At 42.2% G+C, this 19,408-nt stretch overlaps 2 protein-coding genes across 3 annotated transcripts in view; both read left to right on the forward strand.

Moving 5' to 3' along the window:
* The first annotated feature begins 461 nt into the window (after window positions 1–461).
* LOC129860295 (peptide Y-like) lies at window positions 462–15,405 on the forward strand. Of its 2 annotated transcripts, none has more exons than XM_055930618.1 (4): window positions 462–532; window positions 4,849–5,036; window positions 13,510–13,590; window positions 15,219–15,405. In XM_055930618.1, the coding sequence occupies exons 2-4, from the start codon at window positions 4,849–4,851 to the stop codon at window positions 15,241–15,243; spliced, it is 294 nt and encodes a 97-aa protein (XP_055786593.1). In that variant the 5' UTR covers window positions 462–532; the 3' UTR covers window positions 15,244–15,405. The 2 variants fall into 2 exon arrangements, with proteins under 2 accessions (XP_055786593.1, XP_055786592.1); XM_055930617.1 differs by having other exon boundaries at window positions 462–522.
* A 642-nt stretch (window positions 15,406–16,047) lies between these two features.
* Window positions 16,048–19,408, forward strand: part of LOC129860366 (MAGUK p55 subfamily member 2-like) — a 104,172-nt gene continuing 100,811 nt past the window's right edge. The window contains exon 1 of the mRNA XM_055930711.1: window positions 16,048–16,229. The gene's annotated coding sequence lies outside the window, so the exon portion shown is untranslated. The remainder of the gene's footprint in view (window positions 16,230–19,408) is intronic.

The raw sequence follows: 19,408 nt of genomic DNA on the forward strand, positions 1-19,408 counted from the left end.
GATGTGTGTGCTCCTCTCAAGAGACCAACTTGGCCTTAAATGGGTAGCATGAGTAGTGGTGACCCAATAGTATTATAATAAAGGGTCGAAACATATGGTGAAATAATCTTTGAGAACTGGCAGCTTGTCCCACATTTGCAGTTGTGGTCCAAGCAGAACAGACTACTTTCCCAACTGTCCTCTAAGTGATGAAACCCAGCACACACGATGTGTCATGCACTTAGACCGAAGTAGGCCTCCATGTACGATTGTATTACTTCTTTATTGGTTATTATATGCATGTATTTACCCTTATAGCGCGTTATTGATACAGTCAATTTGTCTTAAACATTTGTTACACAACACTGTGATCACCAGCTGGCCAATGATTATTGTTAAAAAGAATAGGGGTGTGGTTTTCATTGGATGCTCCTACTGTATCTCATGGCGCGCGCATCACATAGCATTGCCTATATAAACATTCGGGATTTGGGAATAACAACAAGAACCAAGTGAAAACCCGTGAAGCAAGCTTGCCGCGAGGTGAGTAAAAGTAAGTTTTTGCTTTCTGAGACTATCAATGTAAGGTTGAGTTTGGGAGGTTTTGACTGTTGTGGTAGTTATAGCAATTGGGTCGTTCTTGAATTGCGGTAGCATTTTGGCAAAGCATTTTAGAAGAAAAAAAATCGTATATATTATTTTATTTATTCAAATGTAGGCTATGTGAGTATCTTCCCATTCTAAATCAATTAATATGGCAGCTTGATGATATTTTACCATTATGATAACATTGTGCCACCAGTAAAGTGAAGTCAGAGTTAGTGAGACATCAGAGTGGTATACTACAGAGCAGGATCAATGAATTTGCCAGCTAATTTTGATAAACAACCAGAAATAACTTGAGTTTCGGGTTCATTAAGAAAACTAAACTTAGAGTTTAGGGTTTTTGAGTCAGTTAGACCATGCCCATTTCAAGCTTACCTTTAAAAATGTTTTAAAGTTATTTCAGTACAATTAGACAAGTTATCTGGCTTACTCTTTGATCCTGCTTTGTAGTATATCCCACAGGCATAGTGGGGCATTCTGTTTGAATGTCCTGCACTATGGTCATTTTGCAACCCAATCACAACACATGCTATTGGGTTTCTGCTAAATGTGTACAGTGCACAAAATATCTGTTAATCAATATCAATGCAATTTCCTTCTTTAGATATTCAAAAATACATTAAATGTCCAATGCAGCCGTTTTTGTCTTAATATCATATCATTTCTAACAATGAAGTACCTTACTGTGATAGTTTTCAATTCAAATTGTCAAAAATAAACTTAAAATAGCTTAGCAAAGGGCAATTTCTCAAGCAAGAATATTGCTAAGACCGTGTAGGAGTGGTCTAAGTGGGGAGGGGGAAACTGAAAATGAGCTGTTATTGGCAGAAAGGTTTGGAACTCTCTTGTCTGATATTTTGCTATCAATAAAACATCACAATAGCGTTTGATTCGGCTGCTGGGGGGGCAAGGAGACCCCAGCTCCGCTATAACTATTGACAAATTCGTGCCGTTTTCAAGGGCTGGCTAAACAAACATAACTACTTGGTTTTAATATCATCACCTCTTGAAGGGCATAGTCAGAACTACGCATTTCCGATGATTCCACATTTAGCTCTGTCATCAGAGTTTTACAGCAATCAGCAAACATCATTTGATAATGTATTTTCATAGCTAGATAGCTAGCTAAAGCAAACAATGTGTCTCTTAGCTTGCTTCATCAGAGATTAGGCTTTTGGAAAGTGCTTGACATCGTCCTGGTAAAGGTGTCCGTCGGACTACTGTCATCACCACGGTAGATAATTAAACAAATAACATTTGGAGTAAGTTAAGGGGTATGAATACTTTCTGAAGTCATTGTAACAGTACCGTTACATCGGCAAATGCGCCCTACTGCTGCTTGACAGGCAGACTCCACAAAGGATGGGAAATGAACCTAAACCACGCATACTGGTCAGGTATAGTTCACTTTTATATCACTCAAATATGCAATTAATAGTGGCCAATATTGACATATATGGTGAGGTTACCCTCACATATCTGAAATTACATGATCATGATCACATGATGTTTACTGATTATGAAAAGCATGCAGTTACTTGCTGTAGGCCTATAACTCTGATGATAGAGCTAAATGTGTGCAATTGTTTTGCATGGAATAATCTACACATATTAGTTTTGACTGTGCTCTTCAAGAGGTGATGATATTACAACCAAATAGTTAACACTTATTTAAAAAATCCCTTGATAACGGCACGCAGTTGTCAATGGTTTTACCCGAGCTGCGAGTCTCCTTGCCCCCCTGCAGGCAAATCGAACGCTCTGCACACTATTGTGAGGTTTTATTGTTAACGACCTATTCATCTATTAACTAATTTATTGCATGGTGATGTCACCACGGAAGTCTAAAACTCCATCCCACTAAAACAGGCAGAAATTTCAGGTGGCCTTTTCATACAGCTCTAACACTAAAAGGGTCTCGTCTTAATTTCCACAACATTATTCCAACCTCATAGCGTGGAGATATACACTGAGTATACCAAACATTAGGAACACCTTCCTAATATGGAGTTGCTCCTCCCCCTTTATCCCTCAGAACAGCCTCAATTCGTTGGGGCATGGACTCTACAAGCTGTCGAAAGCATTCCACATGGATGTGGCCCATGTTGACTCAAATGCTTCCCACAGTTGTGTCAAGTTGTCTGGATGTCCATTGGGTGGTGGACCATTCTTGATACACACGGGAAATTGTTGAGTGTGAAAAACTCAGCAGCGTTGCAGTTCTTGACACAAACCGGTGCGCCTGGCACCTACTACCATACCAGTTCAAAGGCACTTACGTCTTGTGTCTTGCCCATTCACCCTCTGAATAGCATACATACACAAACTCAATTGTCTCAAGACTTAAAAAATAACTCTTTAACCTGTCTCCTCCCCTTTATTAACACTGATTCAAGTGGATTGAACAAGTGACATCAATAAGTTATCATAGCTTTCAGCTGGATTCACCTGGTCAATGTATGTCATTGAAAGAGCAAGTGTTCTTAATGTTTTGTCTACTCACTGTACATAAAACACAGAAAAATCATTTTTTTCACTGCACTAGGCCTTTAAAATATGTTGTTTTAGTAGTTTATGACATCTCAAAATGTATTCTAGACACAAATTAGCACATAAACAGCATAATATACTAATAATATGACATTGGAAAGAATGCGAGAAAAATAACAATGGTAGGGAAGAAAGGAAACAAAGGACAATGGCATGTAAGAAAGTAAGGATAGAGAAGAGGTTACATTTATTCAAGGGGACAACATTTTGGGGATAATAGAGCAGTTTCGGGATCAAGTAAAAGCTGTGCGGACTCCAGAGTCCTTTAGTTAGATTTTCATGAAGAGCTTGGAATGTCCCCAAATCAATTTTGCAAGGGCATGGAGAGTGTGTTCTCTACTTCATCTACTAAAGTGGGGCCGCAGGTAGCCTAGTGGTTAGAGCGTTGGGCCAGTAATCTGAAAGGTTGCTTGATCGAATCCTCGAGCTGACAAGGTAAAAATCTGTCGTTATGCCCCTGAACAAGGCAGTTCCTAGGCTGTTATTGTAAATAAGCATTTGTTCTTAACTGACTTGCCTAGTTAAATAAAAAAAATCGACTAAAGTGTCCCACTACAACTGAAAGACACACTTTAGAAAAAGTGTGGTCTGATGTTGTTTCAGGGATGGTAGCATCCACCAAATAATAAACGATCAACTTGTTTCATCATAAACATGTAGATACAATCTTAATTAATTGAAATAAACATTAGTTGAGTAGGGTTGGCTGATTTTGATTTTATACATAGTGATTCACCAAAAAGTGTCCCACTAATGCTGACTTCACCCTAGGAGTAGTGACACCAATGACACATTTTTGATAATTGAGGATTTTCTTAAATGGAGGCAACAAACGCCCAAATATAAGGTCAATTAATTAACCCTTTAACCCTTAGTATCATTTAGACACACCAAATGATCAAGGGAATCCGACAATTTATGACATACTAAAAGGGTGTGATTAGTTAATCATTTTCATTAAGAAAGACCCCTCCCCAAAAACTGTTTGCCACTGGAGGGAATGCTCAAGGTCCTTGTATATCCTTTGTAATGAGTGATTTTCAAAGTGTTAACACCAATTACATAACACTTAGGTACACATTATATATATATATAAAATAATAGCCTTTTTTATTGATTCATGCAATATATTAAAAATACTTGTATTTACATTCTAGCATTCAAAATAATAGATAGATATCTTTAAATCCCCAAAAACATAAAATTATACTGGGTCTCTATTGGGACAAGCTAATTTGCGTGCCCACAGTACTTTAAACAATGTATAAACATAACGTTTTGTGGCATTGTTTTATCATTGATAAACACTTCAATATAAACAAAAAACATGCATGTGTAACTGTTTGTCATTTGAAAGTGTTTTTCATGGTTGCAAAGGCAAGGGATTGCCACCGCAATTCAAGAACGACCGATTGGCGTAGCAAGTCCGAATGTTAGAGTAAAAAGCAATTCTTCATTATCATTACTTAACACTTCCAGAATGTTCCCTTGCACTGTAAAATCAATAGGTTGAAGACCAATGTATTTATTTCGTAAACAACTTTGGCACACATTTCGGCACCATAGACAGAGCACCTGCTAACGCGTCTCTAATGAATCCTCCATTCAAAAATACACAATCTTACTCATCTTACTCATCAAAAAGTTTCACCTAAAATAAAACTATGTCCAGCAGTTTTCAGGGAAATGTTTGACGACATTCTTTATTTACAGATGGCCAACATACTGAGACCCTGGTTGATCCTCGTAGCCCTCCTCGTGTGCGTGCTGGTTAGTCTGGGCACCTTCGCAGATGCCTATCCGCCCAAGCCTGTGAGCCCCGACAACAACGCGCCTCCGGAGGAATGGGCCAGATACAACACGGCGCTGCGACACTACATAAACCTCATCACTAGACAGAGGTGAGTGAGTCAGCACTCTAACAAAGCAAACATTTCAGCCTATCGGGTTTTGAGGAAGCGTAAGCTCCTACTAACAACCAATAGACTGATTACATGTTCCTTCATTCAATTTGAATACAAAAAAACAAATAAAAAATGCCCCTCCCTAAATTCCAATCAAATTTAGCTGATAATCTTAAGAGGTCAAATGACCACTATAGCCAAGGTCACAGGAGAAGTTATGGAGGATATGTTAACTAATAATGAACAGGAAGGCCCACACACTGTTGATGCTCCACATTCGCCACTTTATTGACACCGTTTCGATTGAAACGGATCTTCCTCAGGTCCAACAGGCTGAGTGCTCACATCCCAAAATATATCATTCACTTTTGTGCATAGTCAATCATAATTAATCGCAGAGGTACATATGGTCAAAGGATTATATACAAATTGGTCCTTGGACTTTGGAAACTGCTGGAATATGATCATTCGTAGAGCGCCGAGACATGATTGTGTCGAGGCACAGATCTGGGGAGAGGTACCAAAACAATTCGGCAGTATTGAAGGTCCCTAAGTCCCTAAGAACACATCATTCTTAAATGGAAGAAGTTTGGAACCACCAAGACTCTTCCTAGAGCTGGCCGCCAGGCCAAACTGAGCAATAAGGGGAGAAGGGCCTTGGTCAGGGCAGTGACCAAGAACCTGATGGTCACTCTGACAGAACTCCAGAGTTCCTCTGTGGAGGTGGGAGAACCTTCCAGAAGGACAATCATCTCTGCAGCACCTCACTAATCAGGCCTTTATGGTAGAGTGGCCAGACGAAAGCCCCTCAGTAAAAGGCACATGACAGCCCGCTTGGAGTTTGCCAAAAGTCACCTAAAGATTCTCAGACCATGAGAAACCAGATTTTGTGGTCTGATGAAACCAAGATTGGACTCTTTGGCCTGAATGCCAAGTGTCACTTCTGGAGGAAACCTGGCACCATCCCTATGGTGAAGCATGGTGGTAGCAGCATCATGCTGTGGGGATATTTTTCAGCAGCAGGGACTGGGAGACTAGTCAGGATCGAGACAAAGATGAACAAAGCCAAGTACAGAGAGATCCTTGGTGAAAACCAGCACCAAAGTGCTCAAATCAAATTGTATTTGTCACATACACGTGTTTAGCAGATGTTATTGTGAGTGTAGTAAAATGCTTGTGTTTCTAGCTCTAACAGTGCAGTAATATCTAACAAGTAATATCTAAGAATTTCACAACCAAACACACAAATCTAAAGTAAAGGAATTGATTTAAGAATATATCAATATTTGGGAGAGCAATGTCAGAGTGGCATAGACTAAGATACAGTAGAATAGGATAGAATACAGTACATACATATGAGATGCAAAATATATAAACATTATTAAAGTGACTAGTGTTCCATTTTTAAAGTGGCCAGTGATTTCAAGTCTCTAATGTGCTAGTAATGGCTATTTAACAGTCTGATGGCCTTTAGATAGAAGGTGTTTTTCAGTCTCTCGGTCCCAGCTTTGATGCATCTGTACTGACCTTGCCTTCTGGATGGTAATGGGGTGAACAGGCAGTGGCTCGGGTGGTTGTTGTCCTTGATGATATGTTTGGCCTTCCTGTGACATTGTGTGCTGTAGGTGTCCTGGAGGACAGGTAGTTTGCACCCGGTGATGCGTTGGGCTCTGGAGAGACCTGTGGTTGCGGGCGGTGCAGTTGCCGTACCAGGCGGTGATACAGCCCGACAGGATACTCTCAATTGGGCATCTGTAAAAGTTTGTGAGGGTTTTAGGTGCCAATCCAAATGTCTTCAGCCTCCTGAGGTTGAAGAGGCACTGTTGCGCCTTCTTCACCACACTCTCTCTGTGGGTGGACCATTTCAGTTTGTCAGTGATGTTTACGCCGAGGAACTTGAAGCTTTCCACCTTCTCCACTGCGGTCCCGTCTATGTGGATAGGGGGGGTGCTTCCTCTGCTGTTTCCTGAAGTCCACGATCAGCTCCTTTGTTTTGTTTACGCTGGGTGAGAGGTTATTTTCCTGGCACCACACTCCCAGGGCCCTCACCTCCTCCCTGTAGGCTGTCTCGTCGGTAATCAGGCCTACTACTGTTGTGTCGTCTGCAAACTTGATGATTGAGTTGGAGGCGTGCATGGCCACGCAGTCATGGGTGAACAGGGAGTACAGGAGAGGGCTGAGCACGCATCCTTGTGGGGCCCCAGTGTTGAGGATCAGCGAAGTGGAGGTGTTGTTTCCTACCTTCCCCACCAGGGATGCGGCCCGTCAGGAAGTCCCGGACCCAGTTGCACAGGGCGGGGTTCAGGCCCAGGGCCTCAAGTTTAATGATGCGCTTGGAGGGTACTATGTGTTGAATGCTGAGCTATAGTCAATGAACAGCATTCTTACATAGGTATTTCTCTTGTCCAGATGGGATAGGGCAGTGTGCAGTGCGATGGTGAAAGCATCGTCTGTGGATCTATTGAGGCGGTAAGCAAATTGAAGTGGGTCCAGGGTGACAGGTAAGGTAGAGGTGATATGATCCTTAACTAGTCTCTCAAAGCACTTCATGATGACAGAAGTGATTGCTACGGGGCGATAGTCATTTAGTTCAGTCCCCTTTGCTTTTTTGGGTACAGGAACAATGGTGGACATTTTGAAGCATGTGGGGACAGCAGACTGGGATAGGAAGAGATTGAATATGTCCGTAAACACTCCAGCCACACTCCATCCAGCTCAGACTGGGGTGAAGGTTCACCTTCCAACAGGACAACGACCCAAAGCACACAGCCAAGACAACGCAGGAGTTGCTTCGGGACAAGTCTCTGAATGTCCTTGAGTGGCCCAGCCAGATCCCAACGTTAAACCTGATCGAACATCTCTGGAGAAACCTGAAGGGGAAAAAAGCAACGCTCCCCATCCAACCTGACAGAGCTTGAGAGGATCTGCAGAGAAGAATGGGAGAAACTCCCCAAAAACAGGTGTGCCAAGCTTGTAGTGTCATACCCAAGAAGACTCAAGGCTGTAATTGCTGCCAAAAGTGCTTTAACAAAGTACTGTACTTATGTAAATGTAATATTTCTTTTATTTTTGTAATCTAACAAAATGTGAAAAAAGTGAATGGGTTCTGAATACTTTCCGAAGGCACTTTATAATCTTTTATGAACAGAAAGGTTATTTGAATTCAAAACAGCATTTGTAGAGAACAACCGATGAGCAGTAGGTGCTTCTAATCCGGGTTGCCAGTCATCTGCCAATCAGGGATGTGACTTGTCTGCTCTACCTGTATACAAATGAGTCACAAAGAAATACTAAATGATAGGGTATGGGAGCGGGCACGAAGGGCAAGTCACGAATCAACTGCCCTAGGTGTCCTCTCACCTGAATACATCATATCAGTTCATGAGACAGCACACTACAAAGGACACCAGGCACAGCTGTTCATAAATATGGGGTGCCAACTCATAAACAATATGCATAATCTGATATGGAACTTTTTGTTTATCTGAATTTTTGGGTTTGACTCTTTTGATTATAATCGTTCATGACCATATGCACCTCTGTGATTCATTATGATTCTTTACAAATATGATTTATTAGCCCAGCACCTTAGTTTTTAAAGATGTGCGTATGACAACAACATTTTCCATAGAGGATATTTGAACCAAGCCTGAGGATAATGATGTTCTCTTGGCTCTCTACCCAGCCTGTTGTTCTGAACACTGTGATAACATAACTTAATTCCAGTTTTGGAAAGCCACATATGCAGCAGAGAGATTAGTATGTGGAGATTGCAGAGTGTAGTTATTAAAAATAATGACGGTATGGAAAGGAAAGGAGCCCTGGTTTTGCTCCATCACTGACCTACCTTGCGTAGAGGGATAGAGTTCAGCGATAGAGACCTATAATGGCTCCACTGAGACCTTGGTCTGTGTAATGGAGATGTGCTATTACCCGCAAATATACCTGACCTGTCTGGTCTGGTCTGGCTTCATTATACTGATCTATAATGAGTTGCTATCATTATTCCCTCAACCTGGGTTGTAAGGACAAGACTGCTGTAGGCAATGATGCGCTGCTTGCTGTACAGTGCATGTGTGATCTCCAATGACTGGTGTGCTGGATAGAAAAAAAGTAGCATGTCCTGTCTCTGTGTCTTGGGGCAAGAGGAAAGCTCAACAGGAATTGCCCCTGTCTCTCAGTACAGCTGTAAAAACTGTTAGTCAATAAATCCATCTAGAAGTACCACGTAAAAACGATTGGCTGGTATGCCCTCACCCGTCTGAGTGGTCAATGTGAATGCCCTCACCCGCTGTATACTTATAGCTGATTGGTGTGGTTCTGCCCAGTATAGTGCTGTACTCTTGATAGTCACCACCACACACACACAAACAGCTGTTTACATTTGAGGATATTTATATGATTTTAGTAATCCGAATGACTTGGAATCTTATTGTTGTGGTTCTATAAGACAAAGATATAACACACACTAAACAGTATTAGTTCAGAGTTATAACTATCGGCATCAATATAAACATAAACATTCACCTATTGGAGAGAGAGAGGGAGAGAAACCAATTACGTGGATTGACAAAGGGTCAAGATCTATGGCAGCCTCTCTCTCCAGCCTTGTGTGAGAATCTGGCTGAGGAGCTGGCAGAGCTGCCCTGGTACCACAGGGTCGTAATTTACTCTGCGCATGAGCAAGCTCCAAGAGCTGTCTGGGGTGTCTCTAGAAGCTCGCCAATGGCAATAAAGGTCACTATGGAAAACGCTGTGGTAGCGTGTGCATGCAAAATACTATGCTTAACAATACAACAAATAAACCACTTTTGCAACCAATTCAATAACACTTATGACAGTACGGAGTAATACTGCATACAATCAGTTGCGATTTTAGCATGTAAATCTTGGTGGGGCAAATACACATTTATTTATTTTTTTTGGGGGGGGGGGGGGGTGCATGCCAGCAAAGCTACAACACAACACAACACAACACTAAACAATACATTAATTGCACTATAATGGTGACAAACGGTGCCCACAAACTGTTAGGGCCTACATAAAGCTGTCCCAACAGCAGTCCCATCATCTTACCACTGCTACACCTGGCTATCAGCAGAGCCTTGTCTGGCAGCGAAACAGTTCATTCAGCCTCATTTACTACCTTTAAAAAAACATAGCTGATATGGCTGACTTGCTTAAACTAATGTGGTTTCTACTGACAATTGAGATGTAGGAACTGTAGCATAAGGGGACGACTGTAACGCTCGTTGATGGAAGGATCGGACCAAGGTGCAGCGTGGTAGGCGTATATCTTTCTTTTATTGATGACACCGAAATAACAACAAATACAAAACGAAACGCACAGTTCTGTAGGGCTGGAAAGCAACAGTACAAAAACAAGATCCCATAAACTAAGGTGGAAAAAGGGCTGCCTAAGTATGATCCCCAATCAGATACAACGATAGACAGCTGCCTCTGATTGGGTCCATACCAGGCCAACATAGAAAATATAACATAGATTGCTCACCCTAGTCACACCCTGACCTAACCAAATAGAGAATAAAAAGGCTCTCTAAGGTCAGGGTGTGACAACGATAAGAGGCAATCCGTAATTTCAATTAAGACATTAATGAGCGAGCTAGGATGGACATAGTCAATATAACTATTTGTTCAGCACTTTTCAAATGCACAGCGACAGAATTCAGAACATGTAAGCTGTTCTTACAGTGTTCTCTCTGTACACCAAGTCAGAACCGTAGGATAAATAAAGGGGGCATATAAGCAGACAATGAAAGCTCTTACAATATTAGATAATTACATTTCTCTAAAACAAACGATTTGCTACATGTGCACCACCAAGTCAGAACAGTTGGCAAAATTAAGAGGGGAAAAAATACCAAATTATTAGGGTGAGGCACATGGGCTACTAACAGCTTACTACACAACATACACTTACTATTACTTTCTTAACTACAGTATACATATCTTCCTGGCATATTACATCATTTATGCAGCAGCATACATAACATTTTTGGACTCAACTTGTTGTTCTGTGCTCACTTGAACAGGAAGGTGGTCAGCGGTCCTTCTTGTGGGCAAATTTTGTCATCAAAGTCTGGCATTCTCTGGATTTATGGTGCTTTCAAGACAACTGGGAATTCTGAAAAAAACAAGATTGAATCATGATGATTTCAGTGATCTTCAGGTCGTAGCTCTAGAAGCAGGCCTAAGTTCCAGACGTACAATTCCGAGTTGGATGACCGTTCAAAACTTATTTTCCCAGTCGGAGCTCGTTTTTACCTGAGTTCCCATTTGTCCTGAACTCACTGAAGTCAAATTTCCCAGTTCTGAGTTAAGTTGTTTTGAGCGTGGCAGCAATCATACTGGATTGACAGCATGGCCAGTGTTGAATGTTTATCATTTTAAGCTTGGGAAAGAGAACCTTAAACCGAGAATTGGGACATCACACCCACTCCACTGAATAGCAGGCTAGTGATGGCTTTGCAATGCTTGCATTAAGCCACTGATTCCTTCCAAACCACTCATTGTTGAATTTGCGATTTCCAACTTGTTGTGTAATGTTTATGTGCAATGGCCAATGAGCACCAATACGTCTTATCTATAATTTCTTATCATTATTTGTCTTCATATGACAAGGATTAAAAAGGATTTGCCAGTAGATTGTTGACTTGATTCATGTAGATGACTGCTAGCTAAGATTTAGAAATTATTATGTTGGCATGATTAGTCCAATCAAAGCTACTGTAGATATAATGTGATTTGACGTAATTTTATCTGTGGCCAATGACCTTAAGCCTTCTTGGATGGGCACTTCTAATGTAACTCAATGGCATCACCCAAGGGGCTTGAATTTTCCAGCTCTACCGTTAGATTTGGCAGTGACGTAGTGTCCCCACGAGTGACAGAACACTGAGCCAATCACGGCGCAACTAGAGATCATTACCAACCCCTACGCTCTGTATTTTCCACTTGCTGCCCCAACACCACAGAAAGCACTGAGCTAGGCTGAAACACCTGCATTTTGGAGCTGCCTTACTCAAGAAAGCAAAAAAGAGACCATGTTTGTATGGAGGCTTTCTTAACTCAATGATTTTTATTTTTATTTACATTGCAAACTGATATGTGACACGTACTAATGCAAAATAACATGCAAAACAGGTCACCACTGCATATGATAAACAATACACAAAGCAGCAATGGCAACTGTAACATTCAAGAATACTAATAACATTAACAAAATACTAACAGTAGAACATATGGCTGAATCTTATCAAAGTAACAGTAAGTAATTAGGGGCAATTACCTATTATTACACAACATGTGAAAACCCCAGTAGAAACCCTCAGCAACTTACATTTCTATGCACACACAACATTGACATTTTTTTGTCACTGTCGACAATAAAAGAGTCCTCAGAAACATGAGTCTTCTTCCTTTGGACAACGATATCAACATTGGTATATATATATATGTTAGTGTGTGTGTGTGTGTGTGTGTGTGTGTGTGTGTGTGTGTGTGTGTGTGTGTGTGTGTGTGTGTGTGTGTGTGTGTGTGTGTGTGTGTGTGTGTGTGTGTGTGTGTGTGTGTGTGTGTGTGCGTGCGTGCCCATGCATGCATGGTGAGTCTGCATCTGTGTGTGCATGCATGCATGGTGAGTCTGCATCTGCGTGTGCTTATGAGTGCCTGCTTGTGCATCTGCGCGTGTGTGTCTGTGCAGGTACGTCTGTTGCTCAGAGAGAGATTTCATGTAGGCGTGTAGAGTTTGAGGGAACCTGAACCAGTCTCCTATTAAACGTCTAAAAAGTGCAGAGTCTATCATTAAAAGGGCTGGAGCTGTCAGTGCACTGCAAGGGCTGTGCCGTTCAGCCCCCCTGTTCTCACACAAAGGGAGAATCACTCCACAATGGCCAGGCATTGATTTCAGTAAAGATATTTTAAAAGCCTTGGCGCTGTCTGTGGAGCTGAGGATTGCTTGCCTTACTGAGCATGGGAAATCTCTCCTTGTTTGGAGCTATGAGAGATATGTGATCTTGCCTCTGGAAATAAAAAGGGCACTGGTAATTAGTGAGTACACCGAGTAGGGTATAAGCACTTAGAATGTCTAATTTCTTGACACTTTTACTCTTTCTCAATGAATCTTTCCTCGATTCCTAGCATCCTCTCTCCTCGCCTTCTTCTCAAAACGCATGTGAGAAGGAGGTCCGAAGGGAAGGACCTTGGATCTTCTCCTCCAATACGGTTGAGAAGAAGGTGAGGAGATAGGACACAAGGGATCTCAGGAAAGATGAATTGAGGTACTAGTGTCTTGGAATTCATGGGGCTGTAGATTATGAGGTGGGCAGGCTACTCATGGCCACAAGGGGGACGTGGTATGATCATAGGACCCCTGTCAGCACACTCCAGCAAGCAATGTATATCTCTTGGTGACATACAGTAACAGTGATGGCCTCTCTGTGTACACTAGGTATGGGAAGAGGTCTTCCCCTGAGTCAGCTATGGCGTGGTTGCTGTTTGGAGACGAGTCAGAAGGCGACTTAACACCAAGGTGAGAGGATGAAGAGATTGGGAGGCATGGTGATTCAAAATAACTGCGTCTCCTATGTGTTCCAATATACTCATACATTGAATATATCAACATGACCTCGAAATTTAACAATCTTCAAGTTATGGAATTGTAATCAAAGTGGAATTAGACTGTTTGGACTGTTTGAATTGGAGTTGAATTGGAATTGGAAAAACATTTAATCTTTGGAATTTAATTGGAAATCAGTATTTGTACATTTCCCTGGCAGTGGAATTAATGCACTTAGCATAAAACATTGACAGCAGGATTTGTTTTAAATCAGGGATCGGCAACTTTGATGGGGGTGGGGGCCACAAAAAATCTGAACTCATCATAAGGAGACGCAGTGGTTCATGGGTCTGTCACGCCTGCTCCCGCTCTTCCCCCTGGCGCTCCAGGGCGACAGGCTCCCCAGCATTACGCACTCCTGCCACCATCATTACGCACACCTGCCTTCCCCCGTCACGCGCATGAGCGATTATTGGACTCACCTCGACTCAATCACCTCTGTCATTACCTCCCCTATATCTGTCTGTTCCCCTGCTCTGTTCCCCGCTTCAGCATTGATTGTCGAATGTTGTTGTTTTGCTAACGCTGTTACTCTCTTGTTTCATGTCTGTTACTGATTAAATGTTGACTCCCCGTACCTGCTTCGTCTCTCCGGCGTCGGTCCTTACAGGGTCTGCATACCCACATCTTCACCCACACATGCAGTCAGAGCCGGCCCTAGCCTTTTAGGGCCCCTAAACTACATTTTGTTGGAATCCCCCCCCCACCTTGCAAGGAAAACATTTTGACAGCGGAGAGAAAACATTTACGTTTTAGAGTTAAATTCGTGCAATTCTACACATTTTGCCATTGGGCGGAGAGAAAAATTAGCAATTTTACAGCTCATTTGCTGCAATTCTACACATTTTGCCATAGGGTGGAGAGAATTTTTATGTATGACATCTGAGTGAGAGTAACTAACAAAATCAATCAATGGGGTTCCCCCAGTCGGTAATTCGACCATGATTACTACACGTTTAGATGGCTGGCCGCTTACCAATCTAAAAAATGTTCGCTGACATGGGCTGATTGAGTGACTGATATAAGAGAAAAACTGTTTGATGCACAACCAAATGTCAAAATTGCACCTGGTACCTGTGTATTCTACTATTTTCACTCCCAAGAGTAAGTTGAGACCCCGCCAGTTGCCCATCCTTGTTTTAAATTATTTAAACTTGATTTTCTACATTTACAGTATAGCTGTCTGAACAGTGACTAGCCTGAAAGCCCACGGGAATTGAATTTGAATTGGTGGGGATAATATTGAATTGGGAATTGACTTATTGGAATCTACCTAACATTGGAATTGAGAGGAATTGAATTATCTCTGAATTCAATGAGGTACTTGAGGTAGATGTAATTGAGGTAGAGGTAATTGAATTAGAATTGAATTTGTAGAATTAACCCAAACCATGATGACCCATCCACACACTGCAGTGGCAATGTGTCAGTCCACTCTGAAATTCCAAAAAGTAGTGGCAACAATGAATAGCAATATCTACGTTTGATCATTGGAGTTTAGTGAGTTTGAGGTACCGACTTTTTGTGTCTTTTTCTTTCAGTTCGGATGGCGGTGATCTATGGTAAATCTCGTACCTCTGGTGTACTGCTCTGCTGTTCCACTTAAATGGTGGGCCTAACAACAACTCAAACAGACTGCTCAACTGGAAGCCTTCACTGGACTGTACGGCCCACTACTTCTGTCCGACACGCATGCATCTCTCTCTCTCTCTCTCTCTCTCTCTCTCTCTCTCTCTCTCTCTCTCTCTCTCTCTCTCTCTCTCTCTCTCTCTCTCTCTCTCTCTCTCTCTCTCTCTCTCTCTCTCTCTCTCATTGCTCATCCTGTAAATAATGTGTTATTAAATAATGAATAATAAAGAAATGAATGTGTAATAATACATCTGGTCACAATTAGTTTTAGTTGACCTTTCGGTTTCAGATAAGCAAAACAATATTTTTTATTCACAAGCCATGATTGGAAATACATGATCCTAGACCACCCAGCACTTCAGGCCTATGGTTATAAGAGTACCGTCTTCTAACAGTATATGTTACATATTCATACCAATAGGAGACAGTATATTACAAGAGAATACAGTTACTCGAACAATTTTCTATCTCTGCCTTATTTGCCATTTGAGTTATGTGACAATGTATGCATTAGACAACATAGTCTACTGACCATGCTGCAGGACACGCATAGCCTACATTGACCATAATTCCTCACAATATTATAAAAAAGAGTAGGGATGTCTTGAAGTATAGGTATTTTAATACCGTTTCCTAGGGTGAAGATGAAACTCATAATTCTGAAACTTTTGGACACATTAGTTTACTCTTTAATTTTTTTATGGTAGGAAATACTGTCTTAACATTGGTGAAATTCCCATCACAAGCAACCTACGCGACAATAGGCATTCACATCGCAGATCAGTGGGGTCCGCACGGTCACACAGCCCATTTCCCCCTTTATCTCCAGCAACCGTGCTCAGGGATTTTACATTTCAGCCGCTCCGTCTAGCTTTCGGCTCGAATTGGACATTGGAACTAACTGAAGCAAGGTAACCAAACAGGTATGAGCTCATAAACTAGTAATTTGTTGAATAGAATGAATGAGGTTGTTGATATAGGCTAGAATATTATACATTTTTGTCATCATAATGTTCCTCTTCGTAGACCGGCTTTTTAAAATCGATTGTGATTCTGCGGTGGTGTGCGCGTGGCACCAGGTGGCTTGTTTTATGCTGGAATCCAAATGACAAATGAATTGACTAGACAGTTAATTCATGATAGTGGTGGTATCCCAATCTCACGAAGGATGACAGTGCAAACCATTAGCCAGCACTCTACCTCTAGATTACGTCCACAATCGATGTCTATGGTTATTACGCAGGAGCCTATATACGTGCGTAGTGCATACAAAGCCCACAGTTCGCGAGGACTGGCCTGAGAGAAAAGCATTTAAGCAAAAACACAAACAATTTCTGATTTTCTTTTCTTATCCTACTTACGGGACTCAATAAGTGCCAAGTTGTGTGAGGGGATAGTAAACCGTGTGCAATCTTCCATATTTTGCGCTAGTGAATTATAACATTGCCTGACTTTACAAGTATGAACAATAATCTATGAGTTAATCATGAATGAGTAATCATACTATTTTAAATGTAATTGGCACTGGGAGAAAATGGCTGATTTACAATAGCAGAATTCCAGACCTTAAGTAGCTATAAGGACAGTGGGACATCATATGCATTGTAGCACCTGTTACCTGGTGCATGCCCAAGTCACCACCCAGTTTTATTCTGAATATATTGAGGCGTTTAGGGGTTTCCCGATCTTACAACTTTACTAGCGTTAGCTTAAATAACAAACGGACAGAGAGTGGAAATACGGTTAATGTCAACAGACAATGCTAAACTACACGAGGTAAGGGGAGATAGCTGCACAAAACAACAAACCTAGTCTGAACTAACTAGCAGTACAGCGGGAGGTATCACAGATATTTCACGGGATGTATAAATGTGAAGCATCCGGTTTGCGTTTCCACTCATTACCAAATATGGTGGTGAGAGGAAGCACAGTGGCCGGCGGTGGGAGAAGATGGAGTGAAATGAATTTGGGCCAACATTCTGCTAATTCCCTCATCAACAAAAACATTTGATCTCAATACAGGCTGTGGTCTATCTTGGGTTAGTTATTAACATTGTTGGAGGTATCTCCCCAGAGAGAAAATGGGGCTCTCCTCAATAGTTATATCCCCACAAACCTATGTGCAGTCCCCCCTCTTCTATTACCATCACAACCCCATAAACAATGAGCATAACTGGTGCTGCCAGCCTGGGGTAGGGTCTGCCCACCCTAATGCTCCCCCTTCAAGTACTCGTCCCTGAGGATAAAGTCTTGGAAACGACCTGGGGGTCTCCTTGAATGCTGTACCTGGACCTACCATTTGCTTTTGAAGTATTGAAACCCAACAATATGATTTGAATGATAAAAAAAATATATAAAAACATGAAAAGGTGAATGTATGAGGCACTCATCGTTTAAAATAGGCTACATGTCGCATTACCAGTGGCGACCCTGTAAGGACAGACGCTGCAGAAGAGATGCAGGTACGCGGAGTAGAACATTTAATAGGGAACAGACATCAAACAGGACAGAGACAGCATCAGAACCGGGTATGCAAAGACAAACAAACATTAATCCTGACAGGGAACAGAGCTTGGGAACAGACAGCTATAGGGGAGGTAATGACAGCAGGTGGCCCTGCTTCAAGAGGGCCACCATTGTTCCTGTTCCCAAGAAAGCTAAGGTAACTGGGCTAAACGACTACCGCCCCGTAGCACTCACTTCCGTCATCATGAAGTGCTTTGAGAGGCTAGTCAAGGACCATATCACCTCCACCCTACCTGACACCCTAGACCCACTCAAATTTGCTTACCGACCCAATAGGTCCACAGACGACCCAATCGCAACCACACTGCACACTGCCCTAACCCATCTGGACAAGAGGAATACCTATGTGAGAATGCTGTTCATCGACTACAGCTCAGCATTTAACACCATAGTACCCTCCAAACTCGTCATCGAGCTCGAGACCCTGGGTCTCGACCCCGCCCTGTGCAACTGGGTACTGGACTTCCTGACGGGCCGCCCCCAGGTGGTGAGGGTAGGTAACAACATCTCCACCCCGCTGATCCTCAACACTGGGGCCCCACAAGGGTGCGTTCTGAGCCCTCTCCTGTACTCCCTGTTCACCCACGATTGCGTGGCCATGCACGCCTCCAACTCAATCATCAAGTTTGCAGACGACACTACAGTGGTAGGCTTGATTACCAACAACTAGGAGACGGCCTAGAGGGAGGAGGTGAGGGCCCTCGGAGTGTGGTGTCAGGAAAATAACCTCACACTCAACGTCAACAAAACAAAGGAGATGATCGTGGACTTCAGGAAACAGCAGAGGGAGCACTCCCCTATCCACATCGACGGGACAGTAGTGGAGAGGGTAGTAAGTTTTAAGTTTCTCGGCGTACACATCACGGACAAACTGAATTGGTCCACCAACACAGACAGCGTGGTGAAGAAGGCGCAACAGGGAGGTCTACTTTACTGTGGCTTTGATTGGACTGATCATGTCAACATCATACGTGCAAAATCTTAGCAAGCAAGCTAGACAAGCAGTCATTATCATTAATCACATCGACAATCTACTGGTAAATCTTTTTCAATCCTTGTCATATGAAGACAAATTATAGATAAAACGTGTCGGTGCTCATTAGCCATTGGACATGAACATTACATAAAAAGTTGGAAATGGCAAATTCAACAATGAGTGGTTTGGAAGGTATCAGTGGCTAACTGTAAGCGTTGCAAAGTAATCACTATTTTGCTTGCCCTGCTATTTGGTGGAGAGGGTGTGTGGTCCAAGTCTAAGTTTAGGGGTCTCTTTCCAAGCTTAAAAGGATACAAATTCACATGCCACACCATGGGCAAGAAAATGTTGAATAAATTGGCCCCACTTTCAATGGAAACTCGGAACTGGGAAATCTCAGACTTAAGCGAGTTCAAGACTACTGAAAAAAATGAGCTGGGAAAGCACCATAAATCCAGAGAATGCCAGACTTTGATGACAAACTTTCATGACAAAATTTGCCCACAAGAAGGACCGCCGCGCCACCTTCCTGTTCAAGTGAGCACAGAACAAAAAGGTGAGTCCAAAAATGTCTTGCGTGCTGCTGCATAATGATGTAAT

This window comes from Salvelinus fontinalis, chromosome 8, assembly GCF_029448725.1.
Source record: "Salvelinus fontinalis isolate EN_2023a chromosome 8, ASM2944872v1, whole genome shotgun sequence".
NCBI lineage: Eukaryota > Metazoa > Chordata > Actinopteri > Salmoniformes > Salmonidae > Salvelinus > Salvelinus fontinalis.